We start from the raw sequence: 19,497 nt of genomic DNA, 5'->3' as shown, positions 1-19,497 counted from the left end.
CATCATCAGCCGAAAACAAAAGGCCCCGCTGTTGTATACGATTGCCAGCCAGCAAGGTCAATCGTCATAATAGACCGATAGGAAACCACGTTGTTCGTTCGAAACCAGTTGTGTTAGAGTGGTTCGACCAACTAGGGTGGCTCGAAATATTTTTTTTTGGTTTTTATACTTTTTTCCAAAAAAGTTTTTTTTTCTTTTTGGTTTTATTTATATCTTTTATTTATATTTTCCTTTTCTTTTGTTCCTACTATATTTTATATTAGTTTTTTTTATTCTTTTTTCTCAAACAAAATTTTGTTTGAGTTTTTTTTTATAAAGGTTTTGACTCTCCACTCTTGCCCGTTATGTCGGAAAGCAACCGACTAACGGATGACGGCGACGAGGAAGGCATGCATCCTCCTTTTAGAGAGGACGATCTCTCCGAAGAATATCTTTTGGAACAACAGTCTTCCCAAAATATCATCATTCAACCGATGTACCTCTCGGACACGGAAGATACTCCTTCCCCCCTCCCACAGACCCCTTACCCTCAAGTTCCCTTTGTGTTTGGCAACTCCCCACCATCACCAGCCCCTCAAGAAGTTAACGAGCTGCCTAAACCGCCCCCTCGCCGTCGGGTTTACCAACCTGAATCGACGGGGCCCTGGGTAGTTTATATCCGGTCCAAAATGAACGGGAAATCACCTAATGTGATTTCCATCGCCCGAGACCTCGACAGATCTTACCCTTCCGTAATCAGCTACCAGCCGATGAGACCGCACAAGATGCGCATTGTTGTTGGTAGCCTGAAGGAAGCAAATGCCATTGCTTGTGACCCGAAGTTTACGATCGAATACCGCGTATACGTTCCCGCTCGTGACGTGGAAATCGACGGAGTGGTAACCGAAGAGGGTTTGACCGTCGATGATCTTGTGAACTCCGGGGTTGGCCGATTCAAAGACCCTGGTCTTCCCACGGTCAAGGTGCTGGACGCGCGTCAGTTGAAATCAGCATCAGGCGAGGGGGAAGAACGAACATTTTCCCTGTCGAACTCCTATCGCGTTACCTTTTCCGGCACTGCACTTCCTGATTACGTTGCGATCGGGAAGGTTCGTCTACCTGTGAGACTTTATGTGCCTTCGGTCATGTTCTGCCAGAATTGCAAGCAGTTGGATCATACGGCCGCTTACTGTTGCAATCAGGCACGCTGCTCTAAGTGCGGGGAGAAGCATGCGGAAGCTTCGTGTGAAATACAAGCAGTAAGCAAGTGTTTGTATTGCACAGGCGAGGAATCTCATGCTCTCTCGGCGTGTCCGAAGTACATATCGCGCCGGGAAAAAATCAAGACTTCTTTGAAAACTCGCTCTAAAAAATCATATAGAGACATGCTGATGAAGTCTTTGCCAATCGTCTCAGAGAACCAGTTTGGCCTTCTAAGCGACTATGAATCCGAAGGGGAGGATCCATGCGAAGGAACATCAGCTGGGCCATTTGTTAAAAAAAATGTTTCACAGGCTCCAAAAAGGAAACGCACAACTAACACACAACCCAGATTAGCTGCCAGCAAAGTTAATAAAACTAAAAATCCTCAAAGTGGGAATAGTAATTCTACCCCTCCTATTCAGAAACCTCCGGGTTTAAATCCCTCCCCGAAGGACTTCCCCCCACTTTCGAGGAAGTCAAAACCCCAGACTTCCCTTCAGAATTCAGGACCATCAGTAACTAACAAGGATGTAACAATTCCCAGAGAAACTGCATCTGATCCATCGTCGAACAGTTTGCCCAGCTTTTCGTCTGATGGTAAGATGAAATTTTCGGAAATTGTTTCGTTCATCTTGGACTTTTTCAGTGTACCAGCAGGTTGGAGGACTATGATTAATATGTTTGTACCTCTTTTGAGAGAAGTCTTGAAAAAGAAAGCTTGTACTATGACCCTCATCGCAGAAGCAATTTCTTTTGATGAATAACTCGTCCACTGAGGTAAGAGAAATTGTTTCTGTATTGCAATGGAACTGCAGAAGTATTTTACCAAAATTAGACTCCTTTAAAGTATTGGTACACAATTTGAATTGTGATGTGTTCGCCTTATGCGAAACTTGGCTCTCTCCAAACACTGATTTCAACTTCCATAGCCACAATATTATTCGCCTGGATCGAGATGGGCAAAGAGGGGGTGGTGTTCTTTTGGGGATCAAGAAATGCCACTCTTTCTATCGTATTCCATTACAACCATCTCCGGGTATTGAAGTCGTCAGTTGCCAAGCTAGAATTAAAGGCCAAGACCTTTGCCTAGCCTCGGTATATATTCCGCCAAATTCAAGCGTGAACCGGAACCAATTGGCGAATATTATTTCACTTCTCCCAGAACCCCGGTTAGTTCTGGGAGATTTCAATTCCCATGGCGTGGGCTGGGGTAGCTCACGTGATGATGATCGTGCTAACATTATTTATGAGCTGTGCGACGACTTCAACATGACTGTCTTAAACAATGGGGAAGTGACTCGAATTAATGGATCCCAATCACAGCATAGTATTTTAGACCTTTCTTTAGCTTCTTCCTCTCTGAGCTTGGATTGTACGTGGAAGGTAATCCAAGACCCTCAGGGAAGCGATCATCTGCCTATCAATATTTCTATCACCAGTGGTCGTAGTCCACCTGAAGAGATCAATATTCCTTATGACCTCACAAAGAATATAGATTGGAAAAAGTATGCATCAGGTGTCATTGAAGCCATCGACTCAACGGAAGAACTGCCTCCGGAGGCAGAGTACAGTTTTATGTCCGGAACAATTGTGGACTGTGCAATCGGGGCACAGGTCAGACGGAATGACAATTCGACGATACAAAAACGACCTCCCACTCCATGGTGGGATGGAGACTGCTCACGTGCGCGAGGAGAAAAGTGCAAGGCGTTTGTTGAGTTTCGCAGAACTGGATTGCCAGAGAAGTTCCAACGTTACTTGTCCTTGGAACGCAAGTTTAAGAACTTGATCAGGGGCAAGAAACGTGGGTACTGGAGGCGATTCGTGGATGGGTTATCTCGAGAAACGTCTCTGCACACGCTTTGGAAAACAGCTCGAAACATGCGAAATTACACACCTTCGAACGAAAGTGAAGAAAGCTCGAGTCGTTGGCTGACACAGTTCGCGAAAAAGGTCTGTCCGGACGCAGTACCAGCTCAGAAAAACTATCGGGATACAGAGAATAGTTCCGAAACGGAGGATCAATTCTCGATGGTCGAACTTTCACTTGCGCTCTGGTCATGTAACAATTCAGCTCCCGGACTGGACAGAATCAAATTCAACTTGTTGAAGAATCTGCCAGATACCGCTAAAAAACGCTTGTTGAATTTATTCAATAAGTGTTTAGAGATGAACATTGTGCCGCATGAATGGAGACAGGTGAAAGTTATCGCCATCCAAAAACCGGGAAAACCAGTTTCTGATTACAATTCGTATAGGCCGATCGCAATGCTCTCGTGTCTCCGGAAACTGCTCGAAAAAATGATTCTCTTTCGGCTGGATAAATGGGTTGAATCAAACAATCTCTTGTCAAGTACACAATATGGATTTCGTAGAGGCAAGGGTACGAACGACTGTCTAGCATTACTTTCATCAGACATTCAATTGGCGTTTGCCCAAAAAGAGCAGATGGGGGCAGTATTTCTGGACATCAAAGGGGCATTCGATTCGGTGTCCATAGAAGTGCTATCTAGTCAACTTAACTCTTGCGGACTTTCACCAATTTTGAATAATTTTCTTTATAACCTGTTGTCTGAAAAAATCATGCATTTTAGTCATGGAGAAACCAAAGTTGAACGAATTAGTTACATGGGTCTACCCCAAGGCTCGTGTTTAAGCCCCCTGCTATACAACTTTTATGTCCGAGAGATCGATGCTTGTATGGCACAAAATTGCACGCTAAGACAGCTTGCGGATGACTGTGTTGTTCATATCACAGGTAAAAAAGGCACTCAAATTAAACCTCCGTTACAAGAAACTCTAAATAATTTATCACATTGGGCCAGGAATCTAGGCATCGAGTTTTCGCCTAGTAAAACCGAGTTAGTAGTTTTTTCAAGGAAGCATTCCCCTCCTCAAATAGAGCTCCTTATGATGGGTAGAACTCTAACTCAATCTCTTAGTTTTAAATATTTGGGTGTCTGGTTCGACTCTAAATGCCTCTGGGGAAAACATATTAGGTACTTGACACAAAAATGCCAAAAGAGAATCAATTTTCTTCGAACGATTACTGGAACCTGGTGGGGTGCTCATCCACAGGACCTCATCAGGTTATACCAAACAACGATACTGTCGGTCATAGAATACGGAAGCTTTTGCTTTGGGTCCGCCGCGAAAACCCATTTGATTAAACTAGAACGAATACAGTATCGTTGTTTGCGTATTGCCATGGGTTGTATGCAATCAACACATACGATGTGTCTCGAAGTACTGGCGGGAATAATGCCGTTGAAAAATCGGTTCTTCGATTTATCGCTACGTTTCCTAATTCGAAGTGTAACTATGAATCCTTTGGTGATAGAAAATTTGGAAAGGCTTATGAATATTAATCCGCATGTAAAATATGTAAACAATTATAAAACTTTTAGACAGTTAGAAATAAACCCTTCTTTGTTAAATTCGGACACGAGTCACTTTTACCCGATCAGTAGTTCCTTAATAAAATTCGATCTGTCCATGACCGCTGACATCCGTGGAATACCAGATCACGTCCGACCCAACGTCATTCCTTCAATCTTTGCATCAAAAGTACGTGAAATTGACCCTACAAAAATGTTCTTTACTGATGGTTCCAGAATCGACGGCGCGACTGGTTTCGCAGTGTACAATGAGCGCTTTGAAGCTTCGTTCAAGCTTCGAGAGCCATGCTCCGTTTACGTTGCTGAATTAGCCGCAATTTATTGTAGCTTGGAACACATTCGCACACTGCCCGTAGACCACTATTTCATCTATTCGGATAGTCTCAGCTCCGTTGAGGCGATTCGATCGATGAAACTGATGAAGCGCTCTTCCCATTTTTTGCTGGAAATTTCAGGGATATTGGGCGCTTTGATCGAAAATTCGTACAGGATTACCTTAGCTTGGATCCCGTCTCATTGTCTTATTCAAGGCAATGAGAATGCGGACTCATTGGCTAAGGTGGGCGCGTTACAAGGTGAAATTTTTGAGAGGATAATAACTTACAATGAATATTTTTCAATACCTCGCACTTTAGCGATTAACGCTTGGCAGTCTAGCTGGGATAATGGCACAAAGGGACGTTGGTTCCATACGATTATCCCTAAGGTTCCGACGAAGGCATGGTTTAAGCATTTTAACATGAGTCGCGATTTCATTCGCGTGGTTTCTCGGCTCATGTCAAATCACTGCCGGCTTGACGCGCATTTGTTTCGTATACAACTAGTTACAAGCAATGTTTGTGTTTGTGGGGATGGCTACCACGACATTGATCATGTTGTGTGGACGTGTGAACGGTTTGATCGATCGAGGGCTTGGCTACTGGATACCCTTAGGGCCCGAAGTAAACTACCTGGTGTTCCAATTCGAGACATCTTGGCAAACTTAGATCTTGAATATTTGTACCCTATATACAAATATCTTAAAATGTCTGACTTGGTCGTTTAGTCCTCTTCCCCTCTGTCTTTACTCTATCTAATGCTCTTTTCGTCTATTCATTAGAACAACCTCTCGTCCGACCGGTTCGATAACACCGGAAAGAAGGCTGGCCAGGAAGACAATACCTGAGGTAGCTAACGAAACCACGCTACAGGAAGCCACCACCAACCCAAGACGGAAATCTGTACTCGAGAGTGACCCTACACAATCCTCTTTCCTTTCCTCTAGTTAAATTAATTAACAGTTGAGTAGCCGCGACGATTACGGCCCCCCTCTTACTAACATCACACAAAAGTGAAATCAATACTCGGCACAAAAAAACTTTATGAGTTAAATGCCTTAATAAAACTACTTGTTAAATTAAAAAAAAAAAAAAAAATTATCGAATCGCTTTTTCTTCTCAATTTTCGATGGATTGTGTCTCAAGAGATCTAAAATGAATGATTCTGAAAGAAAAAGCAAAGTTTTTGCGATATTTATGTTGAAACGGCGAACTACTTTTTTTGATATTTTTCACTTGCACCCTTCTGATCCCAAGAATGACACTTGCACCCCTCTGACTCCAAACAATATGATCGCATCCTTTTGGAACCTGTATGTAACGAGTATTTTTAGTATGACACTAGCTGTTTTGTTTTTGTTAACATATTTGATTTTCGGCGTTTTCGGGATACATATTTCCATGCAACTAATAATGAACAAGATTTGCAAGTTCTGCGATCCTAATGCCCAGAATTTGTTGAAAACTTCCAATCTCTCTTCTTCCTTATTGGATACACAAGAATACCTGCATATGTGTTCATCCATTGGAATCAACTGTTTAGCTGGTGGCTTTTTCCGATACGTACCTACGTTTCCCCTTGGTTTCGTAGCTTTTTCCGCAAGTTGAGTTTCCAGACTGTTTGTTTTCTTTGGCATTTTCGGGGCCTTGATGAATGGCCAGTTGACTCTCCAGCAGCCGAATTCCGGTACTTGAAGAAAATCTCCGAAAATCTCTTCTAGAAAAGAAATTCTAAAATTGTCGTTCTCTTCATAAAAATGTCTTTTCTTCTTGGCTGATTCCGAAAAAGTAAAGAGAAAGAAAAAAAACCAAATGTAAGAGAAGAAAAAAGTATAGTTCACCTATTCACCGCTAGACGTCTTTGACGTTTGTTGTCGGTGAGACTTTTCAAAACGACTTTTTGTTGGCACCGTGTTTCTCCCATGTTTCCCGATATTTAGCATGGTAATTAGAATAAAATTATATTTGTAATACTGAAAACTATTTATAACAGCAATATTCAATATTGTTAGATAAAATTCTTCAAATCTTGCTCATCGTGCATGCAATTAAATATGAAAAAAACATATCGTTGAGTGTTGAAGGCATAATTGGAAGTTTTGAAAAATGAATCTAGAAAGTTACGTGTTTGTAAACAATCGGATGTGTTGATATGATTAAATATGTTATAGTTGTACATTCGAAAGTGTCATCCTTTAATGGGATATCGTTCAATTGTTGATCCAGTAAGTTAATAAACTTCTTAGCCAAACATTTTGGCATTCGAAAGAGTTTTTCGAAATTTCCATCCGAAATATCAAATGGATTACTACCCAAGCAACCAGAATTCCCTTAAAAAGGTTCCATAGAAGCTTAATCAGCTCTCGTTTGTGTCTGAAGAGAATGCTAATCAGCCCAAAATTTAAGTTCTTGAAGCTACTTTCAAGTTCGTTTAGGTGGCTGTAGAGAACGCTATTCAGCTTCTAAGAGAATGTCAAGAAACTTCTACGCGCCGAAAAAAAAATCCAATTGACAGATTGCTCTGACAACCACATGTCAGATTGCTAGGTTGCCGGTCTATCATAATCTATCTCATTGATTTTAATTATATTGTTTTGATTACAAAAGCTCTTACACGCCTAGAGAATTGAACCGCTGCTCTCTAGGTTGCAATGAAACTCATCAGCCTCTCGACCAATCCAGCAATAGCTAATTGCCACTGTAATGATTAGTATTTAAACTTAATGTCATTTGAGATGATTGAGTGGGTTGGTCAATAGAAGGTACCTTATTTCGTTCAAAGGACTTTCAGTACACAATATGAATCATAACAAAAATTCGCATCATCAAAAATTTATTCGAATATCTTATTTAACATTTATAAGAAAAATTCGAAAAAATATTGAATTCCATTTGTAAATATTAGTACAGATATAAACAAAACAAATACCATGACAAGAAATTGACAGACATTTTTGACATGTCGCTTAGAATTCCCATATAGGTTCTTTAAAACACCTTCAAGTATCTTAATGGTGCGCTTTAGAATGTTACGCGAACGTTATCGACCTTCTTGAAAAATATTTTTGACATGTCGCTTAGATTTCCCATATAGGTTCTTTAAAACACCTTCAAGTATCTTAATGGTGCGTTTTAGAATGTTACGCGAACGTTATCGACCTTCTTGAAAGAAGTTCCATTAAAAGCGCTTAGAAGTTCCGTTATCGATAGTTTAACCTTTCAAAGGGCGATGGAAGTTCCTGAGTAACTTTTACGCGACAAGAGTCACCTGAAGTTCCCGTAATACATTTTTTCAGCCAAATGTGAACTTCGGAGTTCGGAGTTAAGTAAAAACGCGACTTTTGGTTGCTTGGGTAATATCTCTCAAATCACGACGATGCCGAAGTAGTTCGATTTTTTCTAGGCGTTTATACCACTTTTTTTTTACATAGTAATATGATCCAATCATTTGCTCCATTATTTTAAAGTTTTAATAGGTATTAACGTATAATTTAACAAAAATCCTCACTGAAAAGAAATGTCTTTTGAAATTTCCGAAGCAAAAATGCCGAAGAAATTAAAAATCTCGTTTTCTATTTCAAACGTCAAAAATTGTCTTCTTTGAATTGACCGGAATGTCAATCTAAGAAAATTTCGCAACGAAAAAAATCCGAAGAGATTGAAAATTATGTTTTCTTTTTTAAACGTCAAAAAATGTCTTCTTTAAATTCACCGGAATTCCAAGATAAGAAAATTTTGAAAATGTCTTCAATAATTTCTTTTCTTTCACGACATTTTTTGCCCGGAATTCGGCTGCAGCAGCCGAATTCCGGGCAAAAAATGTCGTGAAAGAAAAGAAATTATTGAAGACATTTTCAAAATTTTCTTATCTTGGAATTCCGGTGAATTTAAAGAAGACATTTTTTGACGTTTAAAAAAGAAAACATAATTTTCAATCTCTTCGGATTTTTTTCGTTGCGAAATTTTCTTAGATTGACATTCCGGTCAATTCAAAGAAGACAATTTTTGACGTTTGAAATAGAAAACGAGATTTTTAATTTCTTCGGCATTTTTGCTTCGGAAATTTCAAAAGACATTTCTTTTCAGTGAGGATTTTTGTTAAATTATACGTTAATACCTATTAAAACTTTAAAATAATGGAGCAAATGATTGGATCATATTACTATGTAAAAAAAAAGTGGTATAAACGCCTAGAAAAAATCGAACTACTTCGGCATCGTCGTTATTTGAGAGATATTAGTAATCCATTTGATATTTCGGATGGAAATTTCGAAAAACTCTTTCGAATGCCAAAATGTTTGGCTAAGAAGTTTATTAACTTACTGGATCAACAATTGAACGCTATCCCATTAAAGGATGACACTTTCGAATGTACAACTATAACATATTTAATCATATCAACACATCCGATTGTTTACAAACACGTAACTTTCTAGATTCATTTTTCAAAACTTCCAATTATGCCTTCAACACTCAACGATATGTTTTTTTCATATTTAATTGCATGCACGATGAGCAAGATTTGAAGAATTTTATCTAACAATATTGAATATTGCTGTTATAAATAGTTTTCAGTATTACAAATATAATTTTATTCTAATTACCATGCTAAATATCGGGAAACATGGGAGAAACACGGTGCCAACAAAAAGTCGTTTTGAAAAGTCTCACCGACAACAAACGTCAAAGACGTCTAGCGGTGAATAGGTGAACTATACTTTTTTCTTCTCTTACATTTGGTTTTTTTTTCTTTCTCTTTACTTTTTCGGAATCAGCCAAGAAGAAAAGACATTTTTATGAAGAGAACGACAATTTTAGAATTTCTTTTCTAGAAGAGATTTTCGGAGATTTTCTTCAAGTACCGGAATTCGGCTGCAGAAGTGGACTCATTCTCGTTAGCAACTGCAGCAACTTCGGATTCTCCAAAAGAACCGTGGATGTTTAACTTTTCTTTTTTTGGTCCAATTCTTCAAAAAAAAGTTATGTAAATATTTCTTAAAAGACTCAGTGTTATTTTTTGTAAAAACCCTTCCGACAACGACTCATCTGAACGTTCCGAAGTTTCAGTTTGTTCCGTGGAACAGTATCTGACATCATGATCAGAGCCTGTCGAAAAATCTCAATCCTCTGAGCTTTCATCCGAGAGGTTTTTCCACTGATAACTGATGTACAAGCTCGAACAAAAAATCTTCAAAAACTTGTGTAAAATTTCCAGTGCTCTCTTTTAAAGAAGCCGTTAAAAAGTGACGAAAAACAGTGCCATCTATTGCTTGATTTGTAACTTTTGAACGGCGCAACAGATGGCACTGTTTCTAGATAACTCTTTTGCAAGTAAGAATTTTTCGAGAGGGCGAAATGGTGTTTGAACTCATTAATAAATAAATTTAAATACAATTAGATAAATTGCTCTATGTATATAATTAGATGAACTAAGAATAAATTTCAGCTGAGAAAAATGGCATCATTATAATATTGTCACTAGAGAGACTGACGAAATGACAAATATACAAGTTTGAATTATAAAATTCCAGAAACGTATTCATAATTTCAAATGCTATCATTTAAACAAGCCGAATCAACTTTTGAAGTACCTGATTCTTGAAAGAGCGCAATTGTATATGATCTCAAAAATTAATAAACTAACATCGTAGAAAAATGGATGGCTTCAATATATTCACAGCAAGGTAAATTCATCTGGTTCATTTTACCTCGATTCTTTTTACTATAGAGGCTAACTAACAACTTTGAACAAGCCAGACGAACCAGTTATTTTATCCAGTTGAGCTTAAAATTAACAATCCAACGAAGAAATACAGATTCTAGGCTTCTCTGAGCGGGCATTTTCACGCATTATATCTGTTTACTATAGAGGCTAACTAACAACTTTGAACAAGCCAGACGAACCAGTTATTTTATCCAGTTGAGCTTAAAATTAACAATCCAACGAAGAAATACAGATTCTAGGCTTCTCTGAGCGGGCATTTTCACGCATTATATCTGTTTATATTAAGTGCTTCATGCTAGTTTGAAGCAATAAGAAACAGCTTTAAGCGTAAAATTTTGATAACCTAAATCAGAAATGTGAAACGATTCTTCAACACCAATTTGCTTGAAACTCTTCAAATAGATACGACCTTTTCATAATTGACTAAAAGTTTGTTGTTTTGTTTTGTTTACATTTCATTTTCTTCTTGACAGTTCTCTCTGGTGTCCTTGGAGACATCTGGTGGCTCAACCAAAAAACATAAAATTGATTCAAAACGGTCGTCGGGACTTTACACACTTTCCAAGGCTTAGCTTGTACATCAGTTCATCAGTGGTTTTTCTTAGATATTTATATTTGCCAAAAAAAATGTTGTTATGTGCGTCTCGTGTCTGTCTTTTATCCTTATTAGCATAAGCTAAATTTGCCATAAAAAAAACCTTTTAGAATTTTTCGTATACATGACAAAGAGGAGTTTCATTTTTAATAACCTGCCACTTCTCTATCTAGGGACTTTGGATTATTCTGGTCAGAACTTGTAGAAAATCTAAAAAAGTCGGAGCTAGATGATGATTCCATGTTTGTTTCACTACTTGTTTTCAGTCTAAAAGATTAATCCTTTGGTGTCAGAAGGGTGCAAGTGCACTTGCACCCTTCTGACACCAAACGAAACAGCATTTTCATTAACACGTTATTTTTAAAACAGCTTAAAAATATCGAAATAATTTTTTTCTCGACCTGTGTCTTCTACAGAATGTTAATCTATACTTTAAATTTCCAAAAAACAGTTTCTCAGTTTTGATAAAAAATCACTTGCACCCCTCTGATCCCAAGTGCCTCAATTATAAGAAATGTTGAGCAAGGTTTCAAAATTATTGTGAAAAATTTTTTTAACCAGATTTGTCAATGTTACAGTTTACATTCTTGATTCTAGAAAATATTTACAGATTTCATAAATTTTAAATTTAATTTAGACACCTCTGGGACAGGCTTTCTAGGCTGTTATAATTTTAAGTTAAATGACTCCTTTTAATCAATGTTTTGCATGATTTGCCTATGAAATTTCTGAAAATAGCATCACACATAACACAAGTTAACAAATTCACATTTTTCCGAGGTGCAAGTATAGACACTATAATTTCATATAGTCTGGCAAAGAGAATGACGGGAGCCAATCGAACTGTCATTCGCGGGAGCCAATCGAGCAAACTTTCTAAATATTGGAATATCATGGTTGAAGTATTGTAATTCACTAAACTTTTTTGGCTTTTTAGTGACATTAACAAAAGTTTTTTAGCAGAATTTTCACTACTTTTTTCACCTATACATCATAATATATTTTTAAAAGGGATTTCGCGTTCAACTGACAAACATAGTAGGTAATTTAAGAATCTGAGAAACTATTTTTTATTTTGCAACTGGAGAGAGCTATGAAGAGCTTGAACATTTTCATAGAATGCTCGATTGGCTCCGCGCAAATGACAGTTCGATTGGCTCCCGTCATTCTCTTTGCCAGACTATATGAAATTATAGTGTCTATAGGTGCAAGGAATCTCAGAACTGATTTTGACTTATTCAGGGGCGCTGAATCCAAACATGTATTCAATTAGTTTTTTGTCAGCTCTATATATGTAGTTGAAAAAAATAAGTGTGTAAAGAGAGTTCATTTAAGGAAATGAATTATTTATAATTCACGCGTACGCGTCCGTAGATGTTCATGCGCACCGGGTTCATGCACGAGCTGGGTTGCCAGGTGCCCAGATTTGTCTGTAAAACCAAGACTTTTGACCCTTCTTCCAGATATTGGTCAGACACAGATTTTGCCCAGATTTTTACTAAGAGTGCCCAGATTTTACAGACTTTCAAAATTGAGTGATGAAATCAATATTCGTGTATCGAATTTGATCCGTAAGTGCCAGATTAGACTGAAATCTCGCTTGTATCCATAGGTATTTGACGTATTTGATTAATTATCATTAAACCCCCATTTTTTTAAATGTTATGTTACGTGGTAGGAAACAGTGTTTGTTGTATAGTTCTCAACTTGAAAATAACCCACAGCAAAACACCCTCCCCCCCCTCCCCGCCCCGCTCACACGCATAACCAAATCTCTTGTTGAGTGTCAAATTTGTGATCTTCCTTATGCACAAACACTCCCAGACTTTTTTTCAAAATTGCCCAGATTTTTTATCCTCAACACCTGGCATCCCTGTGCACGAGTTCCCAGCCATTGTCACGCTTATTTTTATATAGTTAATTAGTGAGTTGTGGGCAACTCATTTTATAAAATGAAGAACAAAACATTACAAACTATATCCCAGCATAGCTGAAATTAATTCATATTTTTGAAAGTATGTATACGTAAAGGCGCTCAAGTTTGCCTAGAAAGTGATTGCGAAGTTTATACCCTGCCAAGTAGCTAGATTAGGACCAGCGATACCGCTTCCGTTTATGTTTAATGATGGTTCTGTTTATCAAAACCTCCTTTCTCAAATTGGAACTCGTTAAAACTTTTTAATACGAAAAGTATCTATCGAAAATTAAAAGTGCATTTGTTTATTTTAGTTCGGCAGTGCATCGCTTTTCCTTGTTAAAAACATAAAAAAATCAATAGTAAAATCAGTAAAATGCCAAGCAAAAAAGGAGGCACGCTCCGAAAATATAAGCATCAGGATATGCTAAATGCTGTTGCCGCCGTTGACCAGGGTCTGAGTCTCTATATGGCTGCTAAAACGTTCAAAGTTCCAAGAAGTACTCTGACAGGATACTACGAAAATAGGAACCGATCGAGCCGAAGCGGTCATAAGCTTACGTTTACAAACGAGGAAGAAAAATCGTTGGTGGCCTTCGTACGAGATTTACGAGGTCGGGGCATGCTGATGCGGCGATCCGATTTGGCAGGCGCCGCTCGTTGGATTCTAGAAACGTATCCCGTTAATGGGGTTTTTCGCCAAAATACGCTTCGTAAGATTATCGATTTTCCCAAATTAATGCATTTTTTTACAGAACATTTTGATCATAAAATTGTAGGATCTAGTTGGCGTACGAAATTTACGGCACGCCATCCGGAAATAAACCATTTCCTTTATGTGGAAGCATTACAAAAAACCGCAGACATCCCGGCTTCTCAGTGCTTTGAGAAAGTCTACCAAAACATCAATATTCTAGAAGTGTTCGACTGTCCCGAACGCGTTTTCCGATATAGCGAGGTATGTTTCAGTTCTAGTAAATCACTGTTGAAGTACTTTGAAAATGACCCGGATAAAGGCCCTGATATGATAACTACTGGCCTTATTTCTTCAGCCAAAGGAGAGCTCACGTTCCCCATGATGGTGTTCCCTAGCAAAAAGCCAATTTCTATGAAGCTTGCCAATACTGTTCCACCTTTCTATGGTTGTTCCACGAGCCCAACTGGGTTGATGTCTAAGGAATGCTTTTATCTGTTTGTGACCAGGGTGTTTTACAAATACCTTAGACTTCGTAATATAAGTCTTCCGGTGATACTATTCATTGATGGTACAACGCATAATATCACATATGATCTGTGGCAAGCCTGTAGCAAACTAGACATTTTTATATTGGCTAGCCACCCACCGGACAGTATCAACGGTAAAAAACCAACCACGTCTGTTACGCCCCTGGTTCACTTTGTGTTGGACGAACTTGGTGTGGCACTGCGAAGCTGGAAAGAACTGAATCCCGGGTCAACTATCTCTGATTTCAACTTTACGGAACTTTTCCGAATGGCCACTAAAAATGGCCCCACCATGGCTGTGATGCAAGAAGACTGGGATCAATTCGTCTTCTATAAATGGATCTTGAAGAGAAGAAATGTCGTCGGTGAAATCGAGTTTGTCAGCACGGTTCCCATTATAACTCCTGTTAAAACTGAACTTTTTGATCGTTCTACCTCCGAAGAACGAGAAGAAGATTCAGAATAGTCGATCTTGATTTTTTCTTTCAAATAGAAATGAATGAAATGCCTATTTTTTCGACCATCAATTGACAAAAAAGCACATTGGCGATATGAGGCTTCGTTCCTCAGGTCAAGTTAAACGTAAAACACAACAACACCGATTTGTTCCATAACATGCTTAACTTTGCTTGATTGAATTTTTTTTTATTTATTCAATTCAATTTAATTTCAATTATTGGAAATCATTTCAGAACTTTTTTAATATTCAACAGATTAAGTTCCGGGAAGCAACGACTCAGAGCAAATAACCAAATTTTTCCAGAACTTAGCTTGGAGTTCTCAAAGCATAGTAGATCAGGAATCAAGTGAGGCGTAAACATAAATAAATATGAAACATGGACTCTTCAAATAAATAGATCATCAAATATACAGACTTTAAAATTTATTTAACATACATCAACTGAACGGTAAATGTAAAGAATAGTGGATTGTCAGAATCGTCTCTCGTTTAGTGGAGTAAAATGAAGTGCAAATATGCAGTTAATTTAAGTGAAATTTAAGTAATTATGTTTTGCTTTGATCAAACCCGAGCTGTACTAATTCTTATACATATGTAGGTAAGTAGATTTAGCTGTAGTATACAGTTTTCTGTTATTGGTCTACCCATCCGTATAGTTAACGTAGATTTACTTGCTTTCGTTCAGCGTTTAAAATAGCGTTTAAAACTAGTTCGAGGAAAGGCTGGAAAAATGGTTGAGAATTTAAGATAGAACATTTCGAAACGACGTTTGAAGTGGCAACTTTTATGGATAAAAATTCCTATATATTTTAAGTATAATTCCTACACCTGAAAATTTCCCGGTAATCGGTACTAAATTGTGCCTAAGTATCACGTACTTATCCCATTACTCTCTTCTTATCATTTACGCTATCAAATTATACTTCACGTCTTTATCGTTATTGTCGTACTACGTTATCTATACAAGTCTTACTTCAATTTGTTTTGAAGGAATTTGTGCACGTTGGGCCATATTTCGTCGGTAGTAGAACCGGAAAACGTTTCCAGAACTCCCTTCTTCCGGAAAAAGTCATTGACCGGTTTCGTGCAGGCATCATACACTTCGAGTCTTTTTCTAACAGCAACTGGATTATCGTCCGGTCTTTGACTCAGCGGTTCTCCTGTTTCGTCGTCCTTCCCAGGTACCTTGGGATCGTTAAAGCCAATATTGTACACTCGCCCACTTGGCAGATGCACCCATCGGCTGCGCAGGCGATCGATGATGACTTCAAAAGGGACATTCAAATTGATAACCGTGTCTATAGGCGCCACATTCCACAGATCAGCCGCTTGTTCAGTTGTACGAGGAAAGCCATCTAATAACCACGAAGATGACTGAATCTTATCGAGTTCTCCCAATATGCATTTAGTTATATAGATGTCTGGGACTAGCTTGCCATTTTTGATGTAGCCATCAGCGATATTGCCTAGTTCGGTTTTTTGTTCGATATTGCTACGTAGGATATCACCACTGGATATGTGCTTCATGTTTTGCGTTTTGATGATCCTTGCAGATATGGTCCCCTTACCTGAACCTGGGGCACCCATAATAACCGCTCGGAATATTCTGGAACTCATGTTGAATAGGCTGGTAGATGATTAGTATGGAAAAATTCTGACTTACAAAATCTGTTGAGAATCTAAACGAAACACGTCTGATATTATTTATATTGAACTGATTGAACTTTGAACTGGGACCGGTTGTGAAGTATTCACAGAATCACCGCAGAAACACGATTACTGATACGCGCAGAGTGATATGAGAGCTATGAGTATGAGAGGCAGAAATACCCAGTGATTTTTAAGTTCATTCTCCGCTTCGCAGCGAAATAAATACGAAGCGGGCCGCTTCGGATTTATTTCGCAGCGAAGCGGATAATGAACGGGAATGAATTTTTTTCTTGCTGGGTATATGCACACATCAGAATATGTTGGTAGTAGGTGTATAAATAAAAATCTTGAAGATCGCAAATTTATTTAAAACCCACCCTACCCACACCACTCATATTGAATATCTAATGAACCTAAGTTCATTTGCCCATTTGCCCATTATGTTCATGCGTGAAGCTCTGCATACACGCTAAGAAATTTTTACATACTGAAACCGTAAAAAGTACATACTTTGAAGTTCGTTCCATTCTACGTGCGATGAGTTTCGGAGACTCGGTGAATTTTACATACTTTCCCAGTTCTTTATGTTTTTGAAGTTCCTCTCCGTTGAAATAACTACAAAGTATGTAAAATTGGGGATGACGGCGTTGTGCTTCTCACTCGCACCAGCAGAAATTCAGTCTGTGTTTTGCATCCTACTTGCACGCACTGAACATTTCCAAAACTGCCGGTTAAATCTTTCCGAAAACATCTAGATTTCTTCACTCCTCTCGGTAAGTTTGAAAACATTCACTTCTGCTGTATGTTTTATTAAATTTTTGTCCATAATTTTAGGAAGGTTGTTGGTTTCCTCTAGGTCCCGAAGCAACATGCCGATTCCACCATAGTTCCGGCCGCAACAAGCAAACAAAAAAGCATGGGTAATATTTCTTATTTTCTATTGTAGCCATTTTTTGACCTTTTCTTTCTTCTATAGGATTTACAACCTCACCGGCCAATCCCAGGTCCCCTGGACACCCAGCCCCAGAATCTGCAGCCCAATGACCAGCCCAAGCTTACCGATGTCCTGAAGTGACCACGGTGGATTATGTTTTACCCATCATGAACTTCTCGGGCGAACCAACGGAGCCAACCAACCAATTTTATAGTTTATAGACAATGAATTAGCATAATCCAAATCAAATGATTCAATTCGAGAGAAAATATCCCTGCTTCTAAATTTCTAATTTAAATTCAGAATTTTTCCTAATTTATGTAATTTTAATATACTTCTTAGTTCAAAGAGCCCTATACATTCTTTTGCGTACTTTTTACATACTCGTCCGTACCAGCTTTACTACATAATATTTCGTATCACCCTTTTTACATACTAGTGGCTTCCTGCACTTACGGGTTGTTTTGACTTATTTTTACATATTTTTGTGTACGATTTTTTAAGGGTGTATGGAAATACTGACGATGCACACAGTAAACGAAAATTACCGAGTTCGGTAATTTTTTTACCGAAATCCTAACATGTGGAGTTCGTTAAACCGTTCGGTAATTTTTCTCATGGCAGAGAAGTGACAGCTGTCAAATATTACAGACCTTTTTCGGTAAAACTTTACCGAACCTCGGCTGATCATATCTAAGATCATCTGTCAAATTATGACAGTTGTCAACGTGACAGTTTGCTATATTACCGAACAACCGGTATTGTTGAACCAAAATGCCTGTAATTATAACCGAAAGGTCGGTAATGTTTAAAAGGAAAACTATAAAAGCTCGGTAGTATATACCGAACAACTGGTAGAATTTACTGTAATACCTTAATAAATTACCGAAAACCTGAAATTATTACCGAAATACCTGTAATTTTTACCCAATTATCTAGAACTATTACCGAAATACCGTAATTTTTTTACCGAAAAGCTGTAAATGTTTGGTATTATTTACCGAACGACCGGTATAAGTTACCGAAATACCTGTAACTATTACCGAAATGCCGGTAAATATTCTCTAAATGCCGGAAAATTTCGGTAAAAGTTACAGAAAAATCGGTAACTTTTACCGAAAAACCCGTAATTTTTACCGAAATTTCAGTAATTTTTACCGACATACCGGTAATATTTAACGAAAACTGTAAAATTTTCGGTAATTTTTACTGATACCCGTAAAATGTTCGGCACTTTCAGCTTACACAGTAAACGAAAATTACCGAGTTCGGTAATTTTTTTACCGAAATCCTAACATGTGTAAATCGTTAAACTATTCGGTAAATTTTTCGGTAAAAAATTAACGAACATCGGTAAATAGACTCTTCATTTACCGATGTTCGTTTATTTTTTACCGAACAGTTTAACGATTTACACATGTTAGGATTTCGGTAAAAAAATTACCGAACTCGGTAATTTTCGTTTACTGTGTATGATACATGCAACCAAAAAACGTTTGATAATTTTAGCTTATGATGCATACACTGTGCTCGAATCGAATCATCCCGCTATGTGTGCACACAGCGCATCATTACCTAAAATTACCATACGATTTATGGTTTTCGGAAGAAATTACCGAAAATTTGACAGTTTTCGGTAAATATTACCGGCATTTCCAGAAGGCGCCTTGAGCGAAAAACCGAGTTAGTTTAAAACATTTTTTTATTGCCTTTTAAAACTCTTCGGATTTTCATTTTGATCGTCATCGAGCTCGGATTGCCTCTGTAGAAATAAGAGAAAATCGTTACAATAAAATTTCGACACGGAACAAATGTAACTAAACTTTTACCTCTTCCTGTTCAGAAAGGAATTTGATTCCTTGGAACGGTGTTCCCGAAGCTTCCTTGGCAATCCACTTCCCCACCGGCGGAACAGTATTTTCCTGCTGCTCCAATGGAACCACAAATATTAAAGACTTTGACTTTATTGCCGTACTCCTCGGAGCTGCTGCTGCTGTCGCTCGGCGAGCTATCGGCGTAGGTCTTCTTGTTGGGACCTGCTGCCCCTTCGCAGCTGACAAAATGTGGACCGGAATGAGCCGCTAAACTGGCCAAACC

At 38.3% G+C, this 19,497-nt stretch overlaps 2 protein-coding genes across 4 annotated transcripts; one reads left to right on the top strand and one right to left on the bottom strand.

Annotated features, from left to right (window-relative positions):
• Window positions 1-13,300: 13,300 nt before the first annotated feature.
• LOC129745138 (uncharacterized) lies at window positions 13,301-15,215 on the top strand. 3 transcript variants are annotated; one of them, XM_055738043.1, is made up of 3 exons: window positions 13,301-13,845; window positions 13,912-14,090; window positions 15,070-15,215. In XM_055738043.1, the coding sequence occupies exons 1-3, from the start codon at window positions 13,509-13,511 to the stop codon at window positions 15,103-15,105; spliced, it is 552 nt and encodes a 183-aa protein (XP_055594018.1). In that variant the 5' UTR covers window positions 13,301-13,508; the 3' UTR covers window positions 15,106-15,215. The 3 variants fall into 3 exon arrangements, with proteins under 3 accessions (XP_055594018.1, XP_055594019.1, XP_055594017.1); XM_055738044.1 differs by lacking the exon at window positions 15,070-15,215 and adding an exon at window positions 14,185-14,867 and having other exon boundaries at window positions 13,303-13,845; XM_055738042.1 differs by lacking the exon at window positions 15,070-15,215 and having other exon boundaries at window positions 13,309-13,845; window positions 13,912-14,867.
• Window positions 15,216-15,224: 9 nt separating this feature from the next.
• On the bottom strand, window positions 15,225-16,675 carry LOC129745139 (GTP:AMP phosphotransferase AK3, mitochondrial). Its single transcript, XM_055738045.1, has one exon. The coding sequence runs from the start codon at window positions 16,431-16,433 to the stop codon at window positions 15,786-15,788; it is 648 nt and encodes a 215-aa protein (XP_055594020.1). The 5' UTR covers window positions 16,434-16,675; the 3' UTR covers window positions 15,225-15,785.
• Between the last annotated feature and the right edge of the window lie 2,822 nt (window positions 16,676-19,497).

The sequence above is a fragment of the Uranotaenia lowii genome, chromosome 2 (genome assembly GCF_029784155.1).
Source record: "Uranotaenia lowii strain MFRU-FL chromosome 2, ASM2978415v1, whole genome shotgun sequence".
Classification (NCBI taxonomy): domain Eukaryota; kingdom Metazoa; phylum Arthropoda; class Insecta; order Diptera; family Culicidae; genus Uranotaenia; species Uranotaenia lowii.
Note: the sequence above shows the minus strand (reverse complement) of the source record. Positions and strands in the feature narration are given on the sequence as shown.

Bases quoted from the DNA above. Each gene is read 5' to 3' on its own strand.
- LOC129745138 (XM_055738042.1), top strand. From the start codon at position 13,509: ATGCCAAGCAAAAAAGGAGGCACGCTCCGAAAATATAAGCATCAGGAT. The intron at 13,846-13,911 runs GTAAGATTATCG...ATAAAATTGTAG, and splicing joins TTTTCGCCAAAATACGCTTC to GATCTAGTTGGCGTACGAAA.
- LOC129745139 (XM_055738045.1), bottom strand. From the start codon at position 16,433: ATGAGTTCCAGAATATTCCGAGCGGTTATTATGGGTGCCCCAGGTTCA.